This window comes from Mixophyes fleayi, chromosome 3 (genome assembly GCF_038048845.1).
Source record: "Mixophyes fleayi isolate aMixFle1 chromosome 3, aMixFle1.hap1, whole genome shotgun sequence".
Classification (NCBI taxonomy): domain Eukaryota; kingdom Metazoa; phylum Chordata; class Amphibia; order Anura; family Limnodynastidae; genus Mixophyes; species Mixophyes fleayi.
The window spans coordinates 312880636-312903252 of NC_134404.1; the positions used below are offsets into that span (position 1 = coordinate 312880636).

General features: G+C 40.5%; 1 protein-coding gene across 1 annotated transcript in view; it reads right to left on the reverse strand.

The window, feature by feature from the left end:
• Positions 1-9707: 9707 nt before the first annotated feature.
• CHGB (chromogranin B) overlaps positions 9708-22617 on the reverse strand; it is a 31697-nt gene continuing 18787 nt past the window's right edge. The window contains exons 3-5 of the mRNA XM_075204009.1: positions 19647-19740; positions 11436-13093; positions 9708-10120 (exon numbers count right to left, since the gene is read on the reverse strand). Of these exons, the coding sequence (XP_075060110.1) occupies positions 10037-10120; positions 11436-13093; positions 19647-19740 (1836 nt within the window). The 3' untranslated portion in view covers positions 9708-10036. The remainder of the gene's footprint in view (positions 10121-11435; positions 13094-19646; positions 19741-22617) is intronic.

Sequence of the window (22617 nt, forward strand, 5' to 3'; positions counted from 1 at the left end):
TCTGAGCTATTGGGTAGATTTTCATTGAACTCTAATTGGTTTCTAGAGTCTCCACCATCTCACACTGCCATTTTAATTTGTATAGTTCCTTGGTTGGGGGGGGGGGGGTGGGGGTCAGGTGTCCTGTGAAATTAAAACCTATGTTAGTAATGAGTCTATTGGTGAGGGAGTGTGGATTTGCCAGTGAGATTGTATGTCTGCGAAATCAAGCAGAGGGCTAAGGATAGCCATGTCATTGAAGAGCCTAAAGGCTGCAGGGAGCTGATGCTGGGCTGCTACTTCTCAAAAGGAGGCTCTGATGGTTTGGCTGCCTGGTTTGTTCCTCTGCATGCCTCTGATGAGCCGCCGGGGGATACCCTGCAACAACAAGGCCACCTCTGTAAGGTAGCAAGCCTCCTCGAGCAAAATGAAGGTTGTTAATCATGCCAGAGCCTCAAACAGTCAGCCAGACTTCAAACTCAGTGAATGGAGCCTGCTTAGATAATGTTAGTCAGGGGGAATAGCTTGGAATACTCCAATGTTAGAGGTTGATTACTGGAGCCACGATGGTCCACACCTGTCTAGCTCAACAGCTGCATTATTCCGTGTTATCTGTTTAATCTTTGTATGCTTTGCCCATGGCAATACGTTTTCAATGGGAAACACTGATTCTATGTCTTTACCAAGGACATTGTGAAGACTCATTAGCTATGCTAGCTCTGTAGGTTGCGGTCATAAACGTGTTTTTTAATTTTGTATTTTTCCTGCACAAAAAAAAAGCGGCATTCAGGAGCTGCTAAAAAGCTTTAGTGACATATAGCATTTGATGGGAGATGCTGTTGCCATTTCACTCAAAGCAAAGTGTTTAATCTGAGCAAATGCATTACAGTCTTTAATTTTAACTGAAAATCCTGTGTTCGTCTAACTAATTAGGTAGGTGTGTGTGTGTGGTGACGTCATAGACTGTCTTTGTCTCCACACTAATATAGCAACCACAGCGTAATCCCTCCATACACAACCTTTCCACATACACAAGTTGCGTGACAGGGCTTTAATACCTGCCGTTGTATATAAATGTCTTGTGCCTCTGCAATGCAGCTGCTGTTTCCATGACTGACTGTGACAAACTTTTATTAGCAACCCCCCACTCCTTTTTATTTTTTTCATATTTATTAAATGTAACACTAGGAAGACCATGAATATAAAAGAAACACAACTTATCAGGAGTACATCAACTTCTACATCTGCGCAACCATTAACACCTATCAGCCCTGTTTCTCTCTGCAGGGAATTGACCCATGGCTGCCGATCTGATCAAGTTTAGCCAGATACCAAAGTCTTGTATGTTACTTTATAAAGAAGAAAAAAAAGATGTTAACCTGCTTCTTGAATTCAAGTATAAATAACTTATATTTATAGGCTAATTGTTGACACTTATAAAAATTCAGTGTGCTCTAGGAAATACCTTATTGCCAGATCGATCAGCCCACCAGAAAAACCTTATTGTTGAGGAACATATTTGCATAATGTATCTGGCCTCCAAAAAGGCTGATCCTCTGCCTCATTATTTCCCAGATTCTCAAACTAATTTTCCATAGGTTCATTTACAAGTCTTCCATCTTTCTCCATTTGCTCCACTCAAGGAAGGGAGGCAAATCAACTGGAAGAGAAGTCCAGAAGAAAATCGTTCTCCATGAGAGCATTTGGTTCTAGAGTGGTATTGCATTACCAAGTCAACACATGCTTTAGAACAGGGGTGTCCAACCTTTTATCTTCCCTGGGCCACATTGGAAAACGACGAGTTGGTTTGGGCCACACATAAAATACACTAACGATAGCTGATCATTCAAATAAAACATAGAAAACTTAGTTAACATATTAAACTTACTTGAAAATGAAGTTAGCGTTACTTGGAAATGAAGTCCACATGCGAGCCGCGGGTTGGACAAGCCTGCTTTAGAAGGTGAAAAGTGAGAGTGAACATATTTATTCTGGGAGGATGAGGTAGCAGGTAATTTGGAGGAGGCTAACTCAATCCTCCCACTGCTTTGATCTAGACTCCTTCATCTTGCTAGATCTAATACTTCTGTGGTTTCACCGGCAATCTCTCCTTTCTTCTTTTTCCTTTTTCATTTGCCTTTTCTCCCTTCCTTCACCCTCATCATGACAAGGGGTAAACCCCGAGTATTCTCCACTAATCTATTTCTTTGGGTTAACCTCAGGTTTTTGTTTTTGAGAGAATGTTGAAGGAGAGGTGACTATTTCAAAGCATATATATTTCCTTGTTCTGGTTGAGTGAGACAATTACTTGGTGGTTGAGCCTCCTGATGACCCCCAAAAGGTGTCTGTAGTGCTGATTTTCGTTCATCTCTGCAAGGAATGCTGCCTTAATATTGTGCCAAATATCCTCACTGATTACATCTGGTCTGTGCCAGATGTAAGCACTACATGCAACGCTGGTTTATACCACACTTATATCACTGCTTGGACTGACCTTGGTAGTAACATTGTATTCAGTCTTTAGCTATGTATACTGTCATTCATCCCTTGATGCAATCTAACCTGCATGTCCCAATCCTGTGACAAAATGGTCTGCTCCTCCAGATTTTTTTTTAAATGGTTCTAACTGACATAATACCTCCCCATATCTTTTTACCCAATCAGGTAACCAGGGGGAATGGATGGATTACCGACTATGATTGATTATCCTTATATCTGGTTGGGAGATAGAAATTACTGCAAATACCACGCAGAAGCCAGCCTCACTCACCCAAAATGAAAGCTAAAATTCTTGTTGTTCCTGTGGGTGAGAGAAGCTGACATCATATTCAAACATTCACTCTATAGCAATTCAACAGAGGGAAAAAAAGGAAAAACGAAATAGCATTATTTTGTAACATTATATAGATTTTGTCAGTTACAAACATGTCAGTCAGTCTCACACACATCAGTCGGTCAGTTAGTTAAACATACGTTAGTCCGTCTCATGCACATCAGTTAGTCAGTCAGTCAGTAAGTAACATACACATTGTTGTTTTTCTTTTCTCCCCCGATCTCCTTCCTAGTACTCCTGCACCATTTGCCCACTTATTTGCTAGTCTATCCTCTCCCATTCTATCCTTCCTCTCCCTACTCCCTTAGTCTTTCACCATGACTACTCCTGTCCAATACCCATTCTCACTCCCTGCCCTCATCTCTATACCATATCTAGCCCACCCCCACATACCAGCAACCCCGCCATTGTCATCCATATCTCCCCACTTCCCTCTCTCCCTTTCTCCTGTGCTCTCTGGAATTCCAGAACCATCTGCAACAAACCATGTTGCCATCACAGAAACCTGCCTTTCTTCCACTGATGCTGCTCCCCCCACTGCTCTCCCCTATGAAGGCCTCTCTATTGTATTTTTTGTGTCATCCTCCCTGAGCCCTCCCTTTCATTCTCCTCTTTTATTCTCCTCTTTTGAAGTCCACTGTATTTGTCTCTTCTACCCTATCCATCTCCAGACATCTACTGCCCTTCTGGTCCCACTTCACAATTTTGTGATAATTTTGCTGTCTGGCTTTCCCACTACCTCTCTTCAGACCAAAGTAACTTTAATGTCCCCATTAACAACTCCACAGCATCAGCATCCATCAAACTTCTTAGCCTTTCTTCCTGCTTTGGCCTTTCACAATGGAACCTCTTCCCCCACCTACTGTCTCGGTCATTCCCTTGACCTTGTCTTCTACCATCACTGTGCTCTTTCTGACTTCTCCAATAATCCCTTCCCACTCTGACCACCATCTCCTCTCTCCTCTCCTTCACTCATTTATCATCTCCTGCACCCCTCTCCACACCCAAGTCTACCTTTTCTAGACACAATCTGGATGCTCTTGATCCTGCTATGTTCACATCTTCACTTCAAACGCTAATCTCCCCTCTATCTACCCTGGCCTGTCCCAACCGGGTGACCACCCTCTACAACCATACCCTCACCACCACTCTTTACTCTGCTGCCGCTGTCTTTTCTGCCCACCTTCTGTACCCTAAACCCGAAACTTGGTGCTCCAAATTTACCCTGTTTCTTTAAAAATACACAAGTACTGCCGAACGCCACTGAAGAAATCTCGTTCCTTAGCAGACTTCTTTCATTTCAAGTTCAGCTCCTCATTCTACAGTTCTGCCCTCCCCCTCACTAAAGAATTCTTCAAGACTCTAATCTCTTAAGTGTTTTCCAATCCTTGCGGAAAATTCAACACACTCCTTTGCCTTCCCCTCCCCTCCTTACTGCCTCAATTTTGGAAGTGAAAAAGGAGGCAATCCGATACAAAATGTTCTCCTCCCATCACACTTCTGCCAAACCTATCACTCCACCCTCCTCTCCAACCACCAGCTGTTGTGCTTTTTCCGCCCCACTATGCATGATAAAGTCCATTCTTTTATTTTATCCTCTCCACCCACAACCTGCCCCCTGGATACCATTCCCTCTAACTTCCTTTGCTCCCTCTCCCCCAGTGCCTGCACCCATCTTGCTCACATCTTCAATCAGTCCCTTTCTACTGGAATCTTCCCCTCATCCTTTAAACATCTGTTGTCTCACCCACTCTTAAAAAAAACATTCTTGACCCCACCTCACTAACTCCATTTCTCTTCTCCCCTTTGCCTCCAAAATACTTGAGCAGCTTGTCTACAACTGTCTCAGCAGCTACCTCCCTGACAACTTTCTCCTTTATCATCTCTAGTCTGTCTTCTACCCCCTTCACTCCACATAAACTGTCTTGGTCAAATAACCAATGATCTTCTCTTGGCCAAATCCAGGGGCCACTTCTCCCTGCCTATCCTCCTGGACCTCTCTGTGGCCTTATGCACCATGGGTCACCCTCTCTTACTCCACACTCTTCACAGCACTGGCCTTTCTGACACTGTACTTTCGTAGTTTACCTCCTGCCTTACCAACCACTCTTCTGTTTCTACCTCTGGTTCCTCCCCCATTCATCCTTCTCATAGGGGTCCGACAGAGTTCTGTCTTTGGCCCTCTACTTTTATTCTCTCTACACATTCTCCCACCATTCCCATCAGTTCCTTTGGCCTCCAGTACCACTTCCATGTCTACAACACTCAACTCTACCTCTCATCTCCTGATCTTTCCAGTTCCCTCCTTCCTTCTATTAAGAGTAATCTCCCCTCCCGACCTCTCTATCACTGTTGACAACACCATTTTCTCCTCAGTTCCCCAACTCTGCTGCCTAGGTGTCATTCTTGACGACTCCTTCTCTACCACTCACATTCAATCTTTTGCTCAACCCTGTGACTTCCTGCTCCGCAACATGCCCGTATCAAACCCTTCCTCTCCCAGGATGCCACCAAAGCTCTTATCCACTCACTGACCAGTTCTCGTCTCAACTACTACATCCTTCTCGTTACTGACCTTCCCTGCTCCCATTTCGCTCCTCTTTGATCCATACTTAATGCTGCAGCTAGACTTATCTTCATCTCTCGATGCTCCACATCTCCTCCCCCTCTGCCAAACCTTTCACTGGCTCCCCTTTCTATACAGGATCCTCTTCACCTTCCTCGCCATCATATACAAGACCCCTCTCCAACTCCACTGCTCCCTGCATCTATAACCTCATCTCCATACATACCCCCTCTCACCCTCTCAGGTTGGCCAATGACCATTGCCTTTCCTACCCTCTGGTAACCACATCTCACTCCCTTAGCCGAGATTTCTCCCATGCTTTTCCCTACCACCACTGAAACAGTCTCCCTAGTTCTATCAGACTATCCCCTAGCCTGTACAGCTTCAAAAAGTCATTGAAAACCCACCTGTTTAGAAAACCTACCAGTCCTTCACTTAACCATTTCACTATGTACTTTAGCTCACCCTCTTTTTTTTTCTTCCCCTCCATCTCTCCCACTATTGCTTCTTGCCCTTAGATTGGCTCATCCCCATGTGTCAACTGTTTGCCCCTTTCCGTTTAGATTGTAAGCTCTAGTGAGCAGGGCCCTCTCCCCCCCCCCCTGTTCTCGTTACCTATAACTTTTGCTCACCAGCTACACTACGCACCTCCTCCTTGGGCTCTCTGTCCATCCAGGAGTTATTATGGCATCAACAGCAATACTGTAGATGTAGGAAGTCATGCTTTTTCAAAGGGGTGAGGAGATACATAGTGTTTTAAACTAGGAAGCAGGTGGGATGGGAGGGACACACACAATGTGCCTAAGTTCTCAAACAATTTTGGGTGAAGAGAAGAAATTTGGATCACATTCATCCTAGGACAGAAAGGTGCCTTGGTGTAAAAGGTCACCTACAAACTGAATACCGGAATCAATTCAAGTACTCGAAAAGGTGGTGAAGAGATCAGGAGGGAAGTCAGGGTTTCCCCAGAGAGGTAAGATGTAAGGGAAGGACAGCAGTATGTCTAGGTGGGGCTAGGACAAATCATACCTGTCCATAATGAACCAGGGATGAGAGACGCAAACTGAGTCTATTTGCAAGAATTTTGGTGTATAATTTGACATCACTATGGAGGCGGGAGATTGGACGATAGCTAGTGCAATTATATCTCTTCAGGGATTCCCTAAACCAAGACTTCCCAGTAAGGATGGAATTAAAGAGAGCATGCAGGCGGGAGAGCAAGATTACTAGCAAATTTGTTGTAATAAACAGCGCTGCTTTATTTTTTAAAACCTTTTAACTATTTCTTATGATCTTTAATTTTATCATATTGTTCTGTAATTCTATTCTTTAATTCTATCTTATCTCGGCTGTATGATTTACTGCACTCGGCTTTCCTTTTACATCCACCAGAGCCTTTTCCTCTGTTGTGATCGGCCTTATCATGCCACACAGGCATTCCACACAACCAGAATCCCAACACAAATCCCACGATCAAGACCAGTACTAATATATAATCGTATATCATAAAAAAAACATTTTCTTATACATGCAGATTTACATAGAAAACCAATGAAAACAAAACGTACTTTACAGTGACCTAAACATAATTCCCGATAGGTCAGATTACAGTAAACCCTGATTCTTTATCTTTGTATTACAGGGAGAAAGTTTGTGAATGTAATACAATAAGGCCGTTCTAGGTTTAACAGAGTGGCCTGTAAATATAGACACATGAATTACACATGATGCATGACTGTTTTTACCATGCACAGAGTCAACCATTCAGCATGTATAATTCATTGTGTCAGGACGTACATGACTGATCTGCTAACGCAGCAGTCCCATTCGTATTGTTGTGTGCAACAATGTAAGCAAAATGTAGTCCACTAAAAAAATGAAAGCCACAGCTCTGAACAATAATACAGCCCAAAATGAATGTGCTGAGTCCTATATAAGGAACATGTGCAAATATCACTCACAGGGGGGAAAAAAAAAATCCTCTGACCACACTACACATATACTATATAGTGCCTGTTCGTTTCAGAAAAAAGTTCCATTTTATTGTGAAGTTGTAGCGTGAACAAAGTGGAGTCAGCCATTTTGTGTGTCCGTGAAGACAGTAGTTTCTAGTAAACTGATAGTGTGACTGGGTCACGTATAAATAACTTATGGTATAAATTTATTTAAAGGAAATGGCGCAGGGCGCTTATTTATATATATTTGCAAATGTACTTATGTTTGCTATTGTATAGTAGGAAATGTATTGACCAGGAAAGGGATTTGCTTTTGTTTGTAACCTTGCTAGAGGGAATGCATTCATGTCTGAGGTATATGTTTGATTTCTGATAAGCATTTGTAAGTCTGTTGTGTAGTCTAGAGGATGTGTCCTCATTAAGGCTAATTACGTCTATTCAATGTGAGTGACCAACACTTGAATGCACAACAGGGGGTCGTTACCTGAATGCAGCTCCTGTTAGATAGACAGGAACTCTAAACAATGGAGACAGAACATCTGAAGAAATCAGGGTGAAGTGGAAGTTAAATTGTGTTAGATGCAAAACTAGATTACATCCTGAGATCTGATGGAAATCAAGTTGATATGAAAGTTCAATTGTTTGATGCAAAATTAGATTACATCCTGAGATCTGAGGATTGAAGCCAGATAGGTCCAATGGCCTGGCCTGGCTCACCTCTGCTAGGAGTTATGTCAGAACTGTATAAAAGGTGAGCTGTTTGAGCATGTAATGTATTCTTCTGATTTCGACATCTGACCTGATTACTGGTACCTCTTATTAAAGTAATTCTATAGTTTTCAAATAAGCATTGCCCAATCAATTGTATGTGTTTCCAAAGCACAAAGTGATTTATTTTAGCAGATGTAAATAGTCAACAATTCAATACATTATTATATTATAATACAGTACAGTACAGCCAATACCAAAAGATAAATACATACCGATGCTATCGCATGCGCTCGCTGCGCTAACCACGGGACCAGGTGGACAGTATATCTGTTAGAATACTGTGATCAGTGAAGACTGAGAGCCATGGGGAGTGCAGCTATGATTATATACAGTACAGTGTTACACAGTGAACAATAGAGATGACGTAGATTGTTTCTATAGGTCCAGACGTTGGGTGGGTCCAGGGTAAACAGGTCATAGGCTGATTCAATCTAAGGAATCCAAAGGTGGGGGTCATCTCTCCAGGGGGTCTGCTCCTTTCATAGCCAGCATCATACAAAGGTTTATTCCCTAATATCAATAACTAAAGTATGCAATGTGCGATCTCTTCGCCGACTGCACCGGACAGCTGCTGATGAATAGGGCTTTAATATGACACTAGGCATGATACCTTTCCTATAACCTGAACCTTGAATATCACTGAAGTGTACGTATAATCATATTATATATATATATATATATATATATATATATATATATATATATATATATATATATATATATATATATATATACTACTAATAAACCAAATAATATCTGCTCATAAATTACAGTGTAACGGAACCAATATGAATATGAATTATATAAATAACCAAATGTTGTAATGCGAGTGTGTGCGTGCGTATTTTACCGTGCGATCGCACCGTGCCATGGAACTCTTCTTCACTTCGGCCTTCAAAGATCTCGTTTGAATATTTGCTACTACCACCAAGATGCCTTGAATGTGTTTACGGCATCAAGAAACCTGGGGATATTATGGAGAGCCCTTTTGAACCAGTGTCAGCTTGATTTCCGTTGAAGGTCATGGATCCATACAACACCTGTAGAAAGATCTGAAAACAGCAGTTGGGAGAAGGCAACCTTCAAATCAGGGAGAACGGGGGCAGTTTGCACAAAAAGAGAGAACCAAACTACCAGTAGAGAGGTGCAGGAAGCTCATCCACGGCTGTAGGACACAGTTGCTGTTATTTTGACCAAAGGCTCTGCTACCAAATATTAAATCTGTAGTGTCAACAATTTTGTCAACGCCATTTCTTTTCATTTTCTGATTTCAAAGGATATACAGCGTTGCGTTCAGAATTGTGGAGACCAAATACTGATGTTAATTTCAACTTATATTTAGAGGAAATTGTGAGTTTGAAAGAAGTTTAACGGCGCCAATATTTTTGGCCTCAAACATATGTGGCTTAGGCAGTTGGTGTGGAACTACAAGTAACAGCATGGCTTGTCAGCCTTTGACTGCATTCAGAGACTTTTAGTTTATTACAGCTGAAAACCTTGGATTGACTTTCTCTGCTATATATAAACGAGTTATGTAACAAACGATTGTGGTTATATCACCACCTATAATCTTCTGGCTTACAAAATAACACCACCCCCAGAGTAATATTCAATTTGCTTTTATTATTTCAAATCTCAAGACATAGATGTATTAAAGAACAATTACACAAAAAAAAACATTTTCACAAGCATAGTAAAATGTCTCAAATATGTATGAATATATGTCACTTGTCTGTGTGTCAAAAGCAAAAGTCATAGCAGATATTTCGGGCAGTGTAAAATACTATTTGTGAACAATGAACTACATTTTGCTTGTCTTTACTAAACAAACTTTTTTCTCTTCTGAAGAGGCAGCGACAAGGAATGTAGGATTACTTTGAGCTAAATATAGTATAGCTTTCAGCTATGGATATTGCAGTTCATTTTTTCCTCTCAGCCTTGTCGGTTATTGCTGAGCTTTTCTGCAATCTTCTGCAGCTCCATATCCATAATTGCCAGGTTCTTCAACTCTTTCTCCTAGAAAAAGGAATAGAGAAAATCTAATGAGATACAGAAATCATTTTTGTGTAAATATTTAGGTTTCTTTTGTACTGGTAGAATTGCATTGATGTAAATACAGTATTTGTTTTGTGCAACAGAAGCTGCAAAATTTCCATGGGGAGATTCAATTAGCTGAGAGGTCCTTGCACAATGTGTCTCTGTGGAATGTTGATGATAATAATCTTCGCTCGTGTTTGCTCACATCTCATAGAAGTGCAAGCAAGGATGAGCAATGTTTTCTGTACTGTAATTGCGGTAAATGCACATTGCACAAGATTCATACAAAACTTTGCTGCTAATTTAATCTCCCCTAGGACAGAAGCCAATGTGACAGTCTAGAAGTCTCTGTACAGATTGTAAGAGTTAGGCTAGGTACACACTGAAGAATTTTGCAAACAATGGTTTATCTACAATGACTGTACCTATGACTGAAGGTCCGATCGGTCGGGCATTTCAAAAAGGAAAGGAGTCGCAATTTGAGGAACTATCGGCAGTTGGTTGTGGAATCGTTCATGAATTCATACTCACTACATGATCGGAAGGTGATTGGAACGAGATTAACAAACAGTACAACCAATGAAATGAAACGACAATCGGCACTTTGAAACGGCGGTCGTTCATCGTGCAAGGATACACACTAACGCAATATCTGACCGAACAGTTGTATATCGGCTGATTGGCAGAAAAAATTCCAATGTGTACCTAGCCTTACAAACAGTACCATGATCAGTTATGTCTCCTATGAAATGTAATTAGCACATTAAAGCTACTATATGCTTCCTTGTGAGTGTCAAATGTAGTAAAAAGATTTCCAGTGGCAAATACCAGGACTTTCTAGGAAAAATCAGGATGTCACATCAAACCATGAAACGCCAGAACACTTAAGTTCTTTGTCCTGTTTCAGCATCACTTTACTGACTGTCTAACTTAGACATATGGAATGTGGTTTTGCTGTTTGTGATGGTGGGATAAGATAATGTGCTTTACTTTCACTAATTAACACTCAACACTATTTTTTTCCTTAAAGTGTAAAATGCTGAAATATTTAAATTGTTTGGATTGATTTAAATTCAATAGTCTAACAGACTGCTTTTAACTTGAGCATTAGTACAGTTTATGAAATAGGACAGAAAAAGCAGACATGTAGGATGACTCACACTGATCCTAAAAGGCTCTATTTGGGATACACACAATTATAATGTTTTAATATTCATGCATAGATGAGATCTGTGGTTTTGTTGTATTACTTCTGACTACAGGGTTTAAAACCTTGAAAGAAGTTCATATTTACCTCTTCTTCTGTTAAAGGCCTTTGACTGAGCCTCTCCCGCTCATTATAATTACGCTTTTTTATCTCTTCTGAGTCATAGAAATCAGGAAACTCAACAGACTTTTTCTTGTAATTAAGAAGTTGAGCCAGGTCATCCATTCTGTCGTGCTGTCTTTTTTGTTCAAACTTGTGGAATTTAAGTGGACTCCTCTTCTCACCATATCCATGATTCATGTCCTCAAGAAACTGCCTCTTCCCCCATAAGTCATAATCACCATAGTCTGGAAACATTTTCTGGGCTTGCAAGCTTCGCTTCCTTTCTTCTTTGCTGTTATCATTGTTCTCAAAGTATCTGCTCTTCCACCTCAATGGGTCATCGGAGACTCCATATTTATTAAATAACCTTGTTTCGTCTTCTTCAGAATTGTGTCGGTTGTTATTATCACTGTCTAGGTTATTAGATTCTTCTGTACTTTCTTCATTATAATGTCTCGGGTCTTTCTCATGAGAAAACCCTGGATAATATCTTTTCATCTCATCCACCATTTCTTCACCTATGTAATGCCTCTTGTCTTCTTGCTTCTTTTCATGTTTATATGATTCATCCTCTTCACTGTCCTGGAGATGATGCCTTAATTTTCTGTAGAATTTCTCTTTTTCTAGCCTGTCACGTTCACGGCACTTGTCAATATCGTCATCACTCTCTTTATTGTCTTCATTGCTTTGTTCATAATTCAATCTTGAGTTTTGTTGACTCGGCCACCTCTTTCTGTCTTCATGATATCTCTTTTCATCGTAACGATGTCCCTTCTGTTCTTTCTCACTGCTTTCCTCGCTGCTATCATGGTGTTCTCTCTCCTCCTCACTATCTTGGATGTGATGTCTCTTTTCTCTTGATTCTTCTGAAGTCTCTTTCTCACTGTAGGTTCTTTTATCATATTTATTCTTCTTTAGGATATTCTCCAAAGAGTCTTTGCCGTAGTGTGTTTTCTGTCCCCTATCGAAAACAATGTGATTTCCTTTATCTTGATAACTTCTCTTTTCCTCATAGCCAAGGAGTCTTTGTCCAAGTTCATCATGCATTGGTTTATAACTTCTTTTTTCTTCTTCCCTTTCAACGGATTCTTCTGATACTTCGTTAGAGTGAGCTGAGTTGAATTTCCCTGGGTGGAAAAGTCTTTCTTTGGAGCTTTTGCTTACAATGTGTCTCTTGATTTCATCTAAATTTCTTAGGTCTTCATCGTTTTCCTTTGAGAATTCTTCTACACTTTTATCTGCATGGTGAAGTTTTTTGTCAAAAATATCGTGTTTAGCCTCTTGTGAATCATCATGATGGTATTTGTATTTTTTAATTATCTCGTCTTTCTCATTATTGTCTTTGTGATCTCCCCTTTCCTCATCACCATCTTCATCATCATCAACGAAATGTCTTTCTTTAGAATGTCCAGTACTTTCTTCCTTTTCATCAATGTGTTCCAAAGCTCTTTCCACCTTGTTCTCACTGTTTTCGTTGTCCGCATGATGCCGTTTCTCGTTTTCCTCCTTTGGTAAATCTGAACTCTCTTTGCCTTCTTCACTGCTTTCAAATTGGTGTTTTCCTGCACTGACAGAATCCTTAATATTTCTTGTTTCATACTGCTTCTGTTCATCTTGTGTTTCGTCAATGCTATGTCTACTGTCTGCAAGAGATTGTTTAAAATCATGAAAGAATTAGGTATTTCACACCTCCTGTTTAGAATACATTTCTTAAGTATCAGTATGTTGGGCACTCAGCTATAGACCAATCAATATACAATTAACAGCAGGCTTCCTCTGATAGCAGAACGTTAAACAATTGTTAAATGGCGTTGAATCTTCACCTACGATTTATAAGTCATTTTATGCTTTGTTCAAAGTATCCTTCCCCTTTCCCAACCACATGGCTCCATTAGCCATACTGCATTTTTCATAGCAAAACCTGTTGTAATAACCTACGGCCAACTCGGGTATCAAGGCTGTTATCTGAAACTCAACTCCAGGTGCGATTTACATGTCTATTCTGACCACATTATGACAGACAGGGCTCTGGAGCTCTGTCACTTGGTTTTGGCTGCTAATAAAGTCTCTTCATTCCCTAAACATTAGCAGTCATGTGTCTAAGCTTTCTAAACTACACAAGGGAATACAAGGATCATAAGTATATTTACAAGTATTTCTACTATACTTTTAATACTATTACAGCTAGCACAATTAAATGCTAAAAACTATACTTTGCTATATATCGGCTGTCGTCATAACCACTGCTGCTATATCTATCTATATCAAGGGTGTCATATTCGCAGCCCAAAAGCATATTTTTTGCAGCCCCCGGAATGCGGTCAGCGGGGTAAGCAAGGCAGGAGGAGCACCAAGCCTGAGAGGCGCCCCCCCCACCTGCCATTCCCTCCTTCTCCGCCAGTGCCCTCCTCCCCTCACAGTGAATGTTGGACATGACGTCTTAACGCCAGAGATTTGCAGTGCGACTCGCCCAGAGAGAAGCCACAAGAAGAAGACCGAAGATAAGAAAGCAGAAGAGAAGAAAGAATGCAATAGAAAGGAAAATGAAGGGGAGCAGTGAGAAACGGGAGACAGATAAAGGGGAGTAAAAGCAGCATGGAGAGCACAGTGTGATACAGGGGAGACATGAAGGGGAGCAAAAGCAGCATGGAGGGCACAGTGTGATACAGGGGAGACAGATGAAGGGGAGTAAAAGCAGCATGGAGGGCACAGTGTGATACAGGGGAGACAGGTGAAGGGGAGCAAAAGCAGCATGGAGAACACAGTGTGATACAGGGGAGACAGGTGAAGGGGAGTAAAAGCAGCATGGAGGGCACAGTGTGATACAGGGGAGACAGGTGAAGGGGAGTAAAAGCAGCATGGAGGGCACAGTGTGATACAGGGGAGACAGGTGAAGGGGAGTAAAAGCAGCATGGAGGGCACAGTGTGAAACGGGAGACAGATGAAGGGGAGTAAAAGCAGCATGGAGGGCACAGTGTGATACAGGGGAGACAGGGGAAGGGGAGTAAAAGCAGCATGGAGGGCACAGTGTGATACAGGGGAGACAGGTGAAGGGGAGTAAAAGCAGCATGGAGGGCACAGTGTGATACAGGGGAGACAGGTGAAGGGGAGTAAAAGCAGCATGGAGGGCACAGTGTGAAACGGGAGACAGATGAAGGGGAGTAAAAGCAGCATGGAGGGCACAGTGTGATACAGGGGAGACAGGGGAAGGGGAGTAAAAGCAGCATGGAGGGCACAGTGTGATACAGGGGAGACAGGTGAAGGGGAGTAAAAGCAGCATGGAGGGCACAGTGTGAAACGGGAGACAGATGAAGGGGAGTAAAAGCAGCATGGAGGGCACAGTGTGATACAGGGGAGACAGGGGAAGGGGAGTAAAAGCAGCATGGAGGGCACAGTGTGAAACGGGAGACAGATGAAGGGGAGCAAAAGCAGCATGGAGAACACAGTGTGATACAGGGGAGACAGATGAAGGGGAGCAAAAGCAGCATGGAGGGCACAGTGTGATACAGGGGAGACAGGTGAAGGGGAGTAAAAGCAGCATGGAGGGCACAGTGTGATACAGGGGAGACAGGTGAAGGGGAGTAAAAGCAGCATGGAGGGCACAGTGTGATACAGGGGAGACAGGTGAAGGGGGAGCAAAAGCAGCATGGAGGGCACAGTGTGATACAGGGGAGACAGATGAAGGGGAGTAAAAGCAGCATGGAGAGCACAGTGTGATACAGGGGAGACAGGTGAAGGGGAGCAAAAGCAGCATGGAGGGCACAGTGTGATACAGGGGAGACAGATGAAGGGGAGTAAAAGCAGCATGGAGGGCACAGTGTGATACAGGGGAGACAGGTGAAGGGGAGTAAAAGCAGCATGGAGGGCACAGTGTGATACAGGGGAGACAGGTGAAGGGGAGTAAAAGCAGCATGGAGAGCACAGTGTGATACAGAGGAGACAGATGAAGGGGAGCAAAAGCAGCATAGAGGGCACAGTGTGATACAGGGGAGACAGGTGAAGGGGAGCAAAAGCAGCATGGAGGGCACAGTGTGATACAGGGGAGACAGGTGAAGGGGAGCAAAAGCAGCATGGAGGGCACAGTGTGATACAGGGGAGACAGGTGAAGGGGAGTAAAAGCAGCATGGAGAGCACAGTGTGATACAGAGGAGACAGATGAGGGGGAGCAAAAGCAGCATGGAGGGCACAGTGTGATACAGGGGAGACAGGTGAAGGGGAGTAAAAGCAGCATGGAGAGCACAGTGTGATACAGGGGAGACAGGTGAAGGGGAGTAAAAGCAGCATGGAGAGCACAGTGTGATACAGAGGAGACAGATGAAGGGGAGCAAAAGCAGCATGGAGGGCACAGTGTTAAGCATCAGGAAGAAAACTTTAAACTTTATTTTTGTTTCTTAATAATAAACCTTACAAAATTGCATATGAGACTCTTTCTTTTTCTTGCGGCCAACACAATCATAGACTTTGATTATTTGGCCCAATTGGAGTTTTAAGTTTGATATGCCTGACCTATATCTTGAATACTACAATAACTAACTATACTGTGATCTACTCTTTATATAGAGGGAAAGTAGCTTGTGATACACAGAGAAGGTAGATAGCTAAAGTGGTGAAAAGTAAGAGCAATATAAAGTAAATTTAACATAATCAGCATGAGAAAGGAAGAGTGGTGAGCAAGGAATCCATTGCAGTATTATACAGTGCTTATATTTAACAGTATTATAATACATATATGTGTGAAAGGTTTTATGTGCATCTATATATGAAATTGAATATATATATATATATATATATATATATATATATACATATATATATATATATATATATATATATATATATATATATATATATTTACACAGACTTGGTATATTGCTGATATGTCCACTTTAACAGGAAAATACATGTATTTATTTAACTTTTGGTATGGCAGATTTAATAGATATATTTTCCACCACCACTCTTAAAATAAATTGCAGATTTGATTTGCTATATTGACAGCCTTTTAAAAATCAACACATAGATAAATAAATACTGCAAAACTGAATTATGATTCATATGTAACCCAACCAGAGAAACATCACTCTCGTTGTTGAGATACAAAGAGAGAAAAGAATTCTCCTTATTTTTTGTGTACTGCTAAGATACACAGATGTGAGACCTATGGTGAGCTGCAAAGAATTATGGGAAGTTAATAAGCCATTCTGTCAATACAATATAATAGAACTGTGACTCAACCATGTACATCTGTGATCATATGATTCATAACACATTCTGAAAAATATCTGTACGAGTATTAATGCAAGAGACAAAGGGCTGTTGGCTTTAATGAAAAAATATCAAACACATCTCTCATTTCTATTTCTGGTTGAAAAAGCTTATAACTATATTGTTTCTGCAAGAGGCATAATTGATTCCATTATATTGTAATAGACTGATACCATGAATAGCCACAAGTGCAGCAATGCATCAATATTAATATATGTGTGTAAGAAATAAAATGATGTTAATAAACCAAATACAAATTGATAAACATATAGATAGTGGGCCTCTTTTTGAGATAGGAGCAAAGCAAAAATAAAGGAGCAAATGTGCCCCTGGACAGTCCATGTTGCAATGCAAGGAGGGCAAATGTATTTATTTTATATAACATTTATTTATTGTTTTGCATGCAGCACACAAATACTAGGACACGCACCCTTCCCAACTCTAAATCTGTCTGCATGTTTTTGATTTGTGTTCCCAGCCATGCAACATGGTTTTGCGTGCAAAAAAATATAAGTCAATTTGTACCCCTTACATTGTAACATGGTTTGTCCAGGTGCAAAGTTGCTCCTATTCTTTGCTTTGCTCCTAACTCAAAATTAGGCCCTAAATGTTTATAAGGTGTTTTAAATTTGGGTCTGAACACAAACATTGCTAACCATGCCATAAAGTCCCAACATTCATATTCACTAAACATATTAATGATAATATGCTTGAATTGTTGGCACTGGTGAAGTGATTAAAAGGAAGACAATTATTAATTTAAAAAAATACACAAAGTCTGATTCATGGATATAATTTGAGTCTTAACTATAATGATTGTTCTCGCCCCCATCTCTTGCAGTTTCAGACTTGTCTTTCAATACAGATATTTGTCTGCCACGTAACAACGTTTTCTAGGATGTGATTTCTAATAGGCTGTTGTATTTATATTATGGAAATATCAAACAGATACTGTGTAAGTTCTTACTGCCTAAATGTATATAATCCTATTACATTGTGTCTATGCATTCTGCTTCCTAGTGCAGCAACTAAAATGTTGCCAGTCTCATCCCTTGGGAGTACTGTACACTACATATAATGTTCTTCCATATTAGTTGATTTAGTGAAACAATAGAAATTCCTCATTTAGACCACTGCATCAATAAAATAAATATACTTAACATAATCTATACATTTTGCTGACCCTCCAATGCCTGGAGCTCACGCTGCTATTCCAGCGACAGACTTTTCTAGCTGCAATTGACTAACTTATGTCGGCCTCATTGTAGCTATTAATTTACTTTTAATATACTAGCTGCAGCACTAGGCTGGTAATAATTTGGTTATATTTCTTTTTTGCTTTATTGCAGCTAATTATTTCAGTGTTTTCGACAGAGGTTGAACAACGTTGATTACTTCAGCTCAGATTTAGCAGTGAGAATGCGTCTTACGGAGGCAGCAACGGAAGCTGAACACAGAGTAAAACTCAGCTGTATTACACTAAACTGCATTGCAAAAGCAATCAAACAAAGGGAAGAAAAATAACATTATTTTTGTGAAGTGGAATTCTATGATATATGAACATCCCAATACCATGGTAACATATTCTACCAGGAAAGTACAGAGGTCCTCCAAGGAAATGTTGGAATGTTATTTTAATTAACCGTTTCATTATAAGTACAGATAACAAAGTAACAACAATCCTTTTTTATATTCACTCTCCAGCAGTGTTTTATTATGTTAATAAAACGAACCCATTGTTATTACAAGGGCTTGGGGAAGTAATTTTGCTTTGAGGCAGAATAACATGTTGGCGGTATAGAGTAACTGTTCTTTAGTATATATTTATTTAAAGCTGCCAGAGAACATTGTCCAAGGTCTTATATGACAAATAATAGTTATTTATGAGTCGTCCAAGCTGCCAATGAGAACCAGAAGTGCTTGGACTTGTGAGGAAAATGGTACTGTTGCGTAGAATGATTTGCAGGGTTGAGTACTTGGGTGCATTTATTTCTTCTGTCAGATAGACACAAAAATGAACTGTACTCCAGGGCAAACACTGTTTTTTGTTTTATTTAAATAAATGTCATCAAAATATTCATATTTTATGTACATATATTCTCTACAAATCCTAAAAAGAGCTTCTATAGCAAACATATGTATGTCCTGATCTGGAGAGTGTACAATCGCACTGCCCTGCAGAAAGTAGTCAGTACAAGATCTTGTGCAGTGCTAGAAATGGCAGTGTCCGTGGCGGAACTATCAGTGCCCGTGGCGAAACTACCAGTGCCCGTGGCTGAACTACCATTGGTGCAGCAGGTGCACCGGGGCCCATGGAGATAATGGAACTAGCAAGCTGTGGGCCCCGGTCCCCTCCTCCTCGCTTCCTTGCACCGGGGCCCATAGCTTGCTAGTTTTGGCCTCTGGCCAGTGTAACGGTGCTCCTATTTTAGTCAGTAAGGCTGGTCTAGATTGGGGATTCTGGGCCTGCCTCTGCACTACGTGCCATAATCACAGAAAGTGTATTTCATTTTGTTTTCATTTTTGGGGCAAAATACTTGAATTATAAGAAAGGGGTGGAAAATGTACATACATATGAAGGTGTTCTTGTTTTGGCAGAGCTGGGCCTTTAGCCATACAAATAGATCTCTAATATACACCCCCTCAAAGTAGTGGAAATGAGTACTAAATTGCCCCATGTGAGCACAGATAGGCCACGAATAACTACCACTCTCTTGTGATTCATTGACCGTGTGGCATACCATTAACCATAGCACCAAACCGGTCATGGATGTTTAATGCTCATATTCCTAACCCCTTTCTCCCCAGCTGTACTATCACAATCTATTCATGCTGCCTCACTCACTCCCTCATTTACACAATATGGTGTCTTTTTCTTGGAAAAATGTGAGCTAACAGATGTATTAAATTGGTGTCACTTTAGTTACTTACTTTTCTTAAGGATTTCTTTACATTCGGGGTCAATAGCTGGTGCGTTGGGTTTAGCCAAAGCATTGGACAGAACTTCAACAATACACCGCGTTACCTAGAAATAAAGAAATAACATCAAAGTTAAATAAGACAGATGCTAATTGGTATTTTCATATATGAAGTCAAACAATTTGGTAATTAAAACAATGACTGACATAATTGCTTTAAATTGCTGCTTGCACATCAATGTTGCATATTACGGGTTTCATTTTGTTTGTATTTAAAGTGAAAAGAAACATCTGTAAACTATGGTTAAGCTATTTACGTCATATCTTTTAATTCTAACAACTCCTAGGTTCAAATAAAATTCTGTGCAAAGAAGAGTATCGAGCCTCATTAATTTCTAGTATCCTAAAAGAGAACTTAAACCAATATTTAAAATGGAATTTATTAAGTTGCAATCAAATGTAAAGTTATACTTAACTGTGGTGCCGCCATCCTGTGGTCCCCTACAATAGTGTATGGTGACAGCAATGTTTTTCTCTGCTTCTACGTCAGGCCTTTTCAAACACAGAATAGTGTTTTTCCCCCATGAATTTCCCATTTTTGCTAAATGGGAAATTCATTGGGGGAGAGGTGGCAGCAACACATTTCAGTGTTTGAAAAGGAGCCCTAAACAGAGTTTAAAGCAACACTGCACCCATGGAGCAATCATGGATGCCCGGTGGATCATAGGGTAGCCACACCACAGGTAAGTTGAACTTCACATTGTATTGTAATTTAGAAAATTCCCCCCAGAACTCATTGTCTTCTAATTGTATTTTGTTAAAGCAGAGCATGCCAAAACGCAAACTAAATTGCACAGATATTATTTTATAGATCAGATGCTTGAATTCACAATTAAAGTGTTAAAGAGTTAAACTTTCAATGCTTTGTCATCTCAAGTTCCTCAAGATCAAATGTACATGTGAAAACAAAGCCTTGAACCATTTAGAATTTTTAACAAAAAACTTAGAATCAATCCAACTGTTTATTACCTGAAATGTGACGCAAATATGTATACTGGTATTCATTTACCTGCTCTCAATCTAGACAGACTATAGTGAAAATAACTGTATAACATTCCACGGGTATACACTGTGTATATGACCCCAATTTCCCCCAATGTCCCTCCAACATTATTACTCATGTCCTGAGCTCCTCAGTAAGTCATACACCCAGCAATTGTTGGGTTGAAACCCAGTCTGTTTCTCTAAATGGACATTTTAGATCTTACTGTGTCAAGCTGGGGAGTTTCCAGATATAGGGAGACCATTTAACAAAAAACTTATTTGCAGAAAAGTCAAACGATGGCAGCTCATCAATCCTTTCCATAGACATTGTCCCCAACCATTCTAATCTTAGGAGTGGCAAGAGAAACACAATTTAGCACAATCGCATTTCTGGCTAGGATGACGAATAGGATAGAGTCTATAGGAAATCTAGCATCTATAAGTATCTTTGTCTCTCCTACAATCCCAAAAGCAGTGGATCAGGTACTATCTAGAGCTTGAGCATTTACTAGGGGCAGCACAGTGGCTAACTGTTGCCTCACAGCACTGGGATCATGAGTTCAATTCCCAAACATGGCCTTATCTGTGTGGAGTTTGTATGTTCTCCCTGTGTTTGCGTGGGTTTCCTCTGGGTGCTCCAGTTTCCTCCCACACTCCAGAAACATACTAGTAGGTTAATTGGCTGCTATCAAAATTGACCCTAGTCTCTCTCAGTCTTTGTGTATGTTAGGGAATTTAGACTGTAAGCTCCAATAGGGCAGGGACTGAAGTGAATGAGTTCTCTGTACAGCACTGCGGAATTAGTGGCGCTATATAAATTGATGATGATGATGATGATGATTTACTACACGTGCACTACAGTTCTCTTTCAACAACTGCAAAGCCACAGAGTAACAAGCCCTGTTATTAATCCTACATTACATCTCTCTAAGTGTTATTGAAAGCAATATTTTCTGAACCAAAACCAATCCAGACATAATATCCCCAAGAGCTATAGAGGAGAAATGTCTTCTCCACCAGTCTATCACTAGGTATTGGAGGTACTGCAAACCAAATTTCAACAATATGTTCAGGAAATTCCAAGTATAGAATGGATTATCTTTATGCCAAACAAACTGAGAGCCTATATCTGAGGGTTAGTGCTCAGCTTGTCATTGATACTGTTGGCTTTAGAGCCCAGGGCTGGCTGTATAGCAAGTCAGAATATTATCTTTACTATGAGCAGGGAAGGTTTAGGGCATGTTCAGTAAAGATGCAGTGACGGAAGCAGTGAAGGTTGTGTCATGTATCCAATACATTGTGTATCCATTACATTGTGTATTAAATTAAGTGTGGGAGAAGCAGTGGGCCCATCTTGGTACCCCCAGCTAGTTACCTTACCAATCTCTTGTAGAACTACAAGTGTCAGCATGCACATGGGGGAAGTGCCTACTAGCATTTCTAGTGCCACAAGTGTGCATTACAAGTGTTGCTCCATAAGATTTAAAAATATATTGCCTCAATAGAAAATAAATAAATAATTAATGTCCCCAACAGTAAATATGTAATTCATGCCCCCCATAAGTATTCATCTAGGTATTTGTCAGGTGGGCTTGAAATTTCCCTTTTGAGCCTAACTCACTATTTCCTTTGGAAAGATGGAACAGAACGTTGTAGTTTAATTACAGCTGTCTAGTCTTCACGGATAATTTTTGTCTTAACACTGACAAATTTAGCACAGTTTGCATATAATTGCCGAGTTCATTTTTCTTCTCATGTTCCCTGGTACATTTTACATTTTACGCATTTCTTTCACCCACTTATGCTCTTAATTAAAACAGCATTTTCCATGCTGATTTAGATATATGAATATCTGCCATATGGATAAAATCTCCACTTTCTTTGATAGTTTTCTTAGCTCTATACTATGATAGTGTTATATTTGCAACGAAAAATATTTT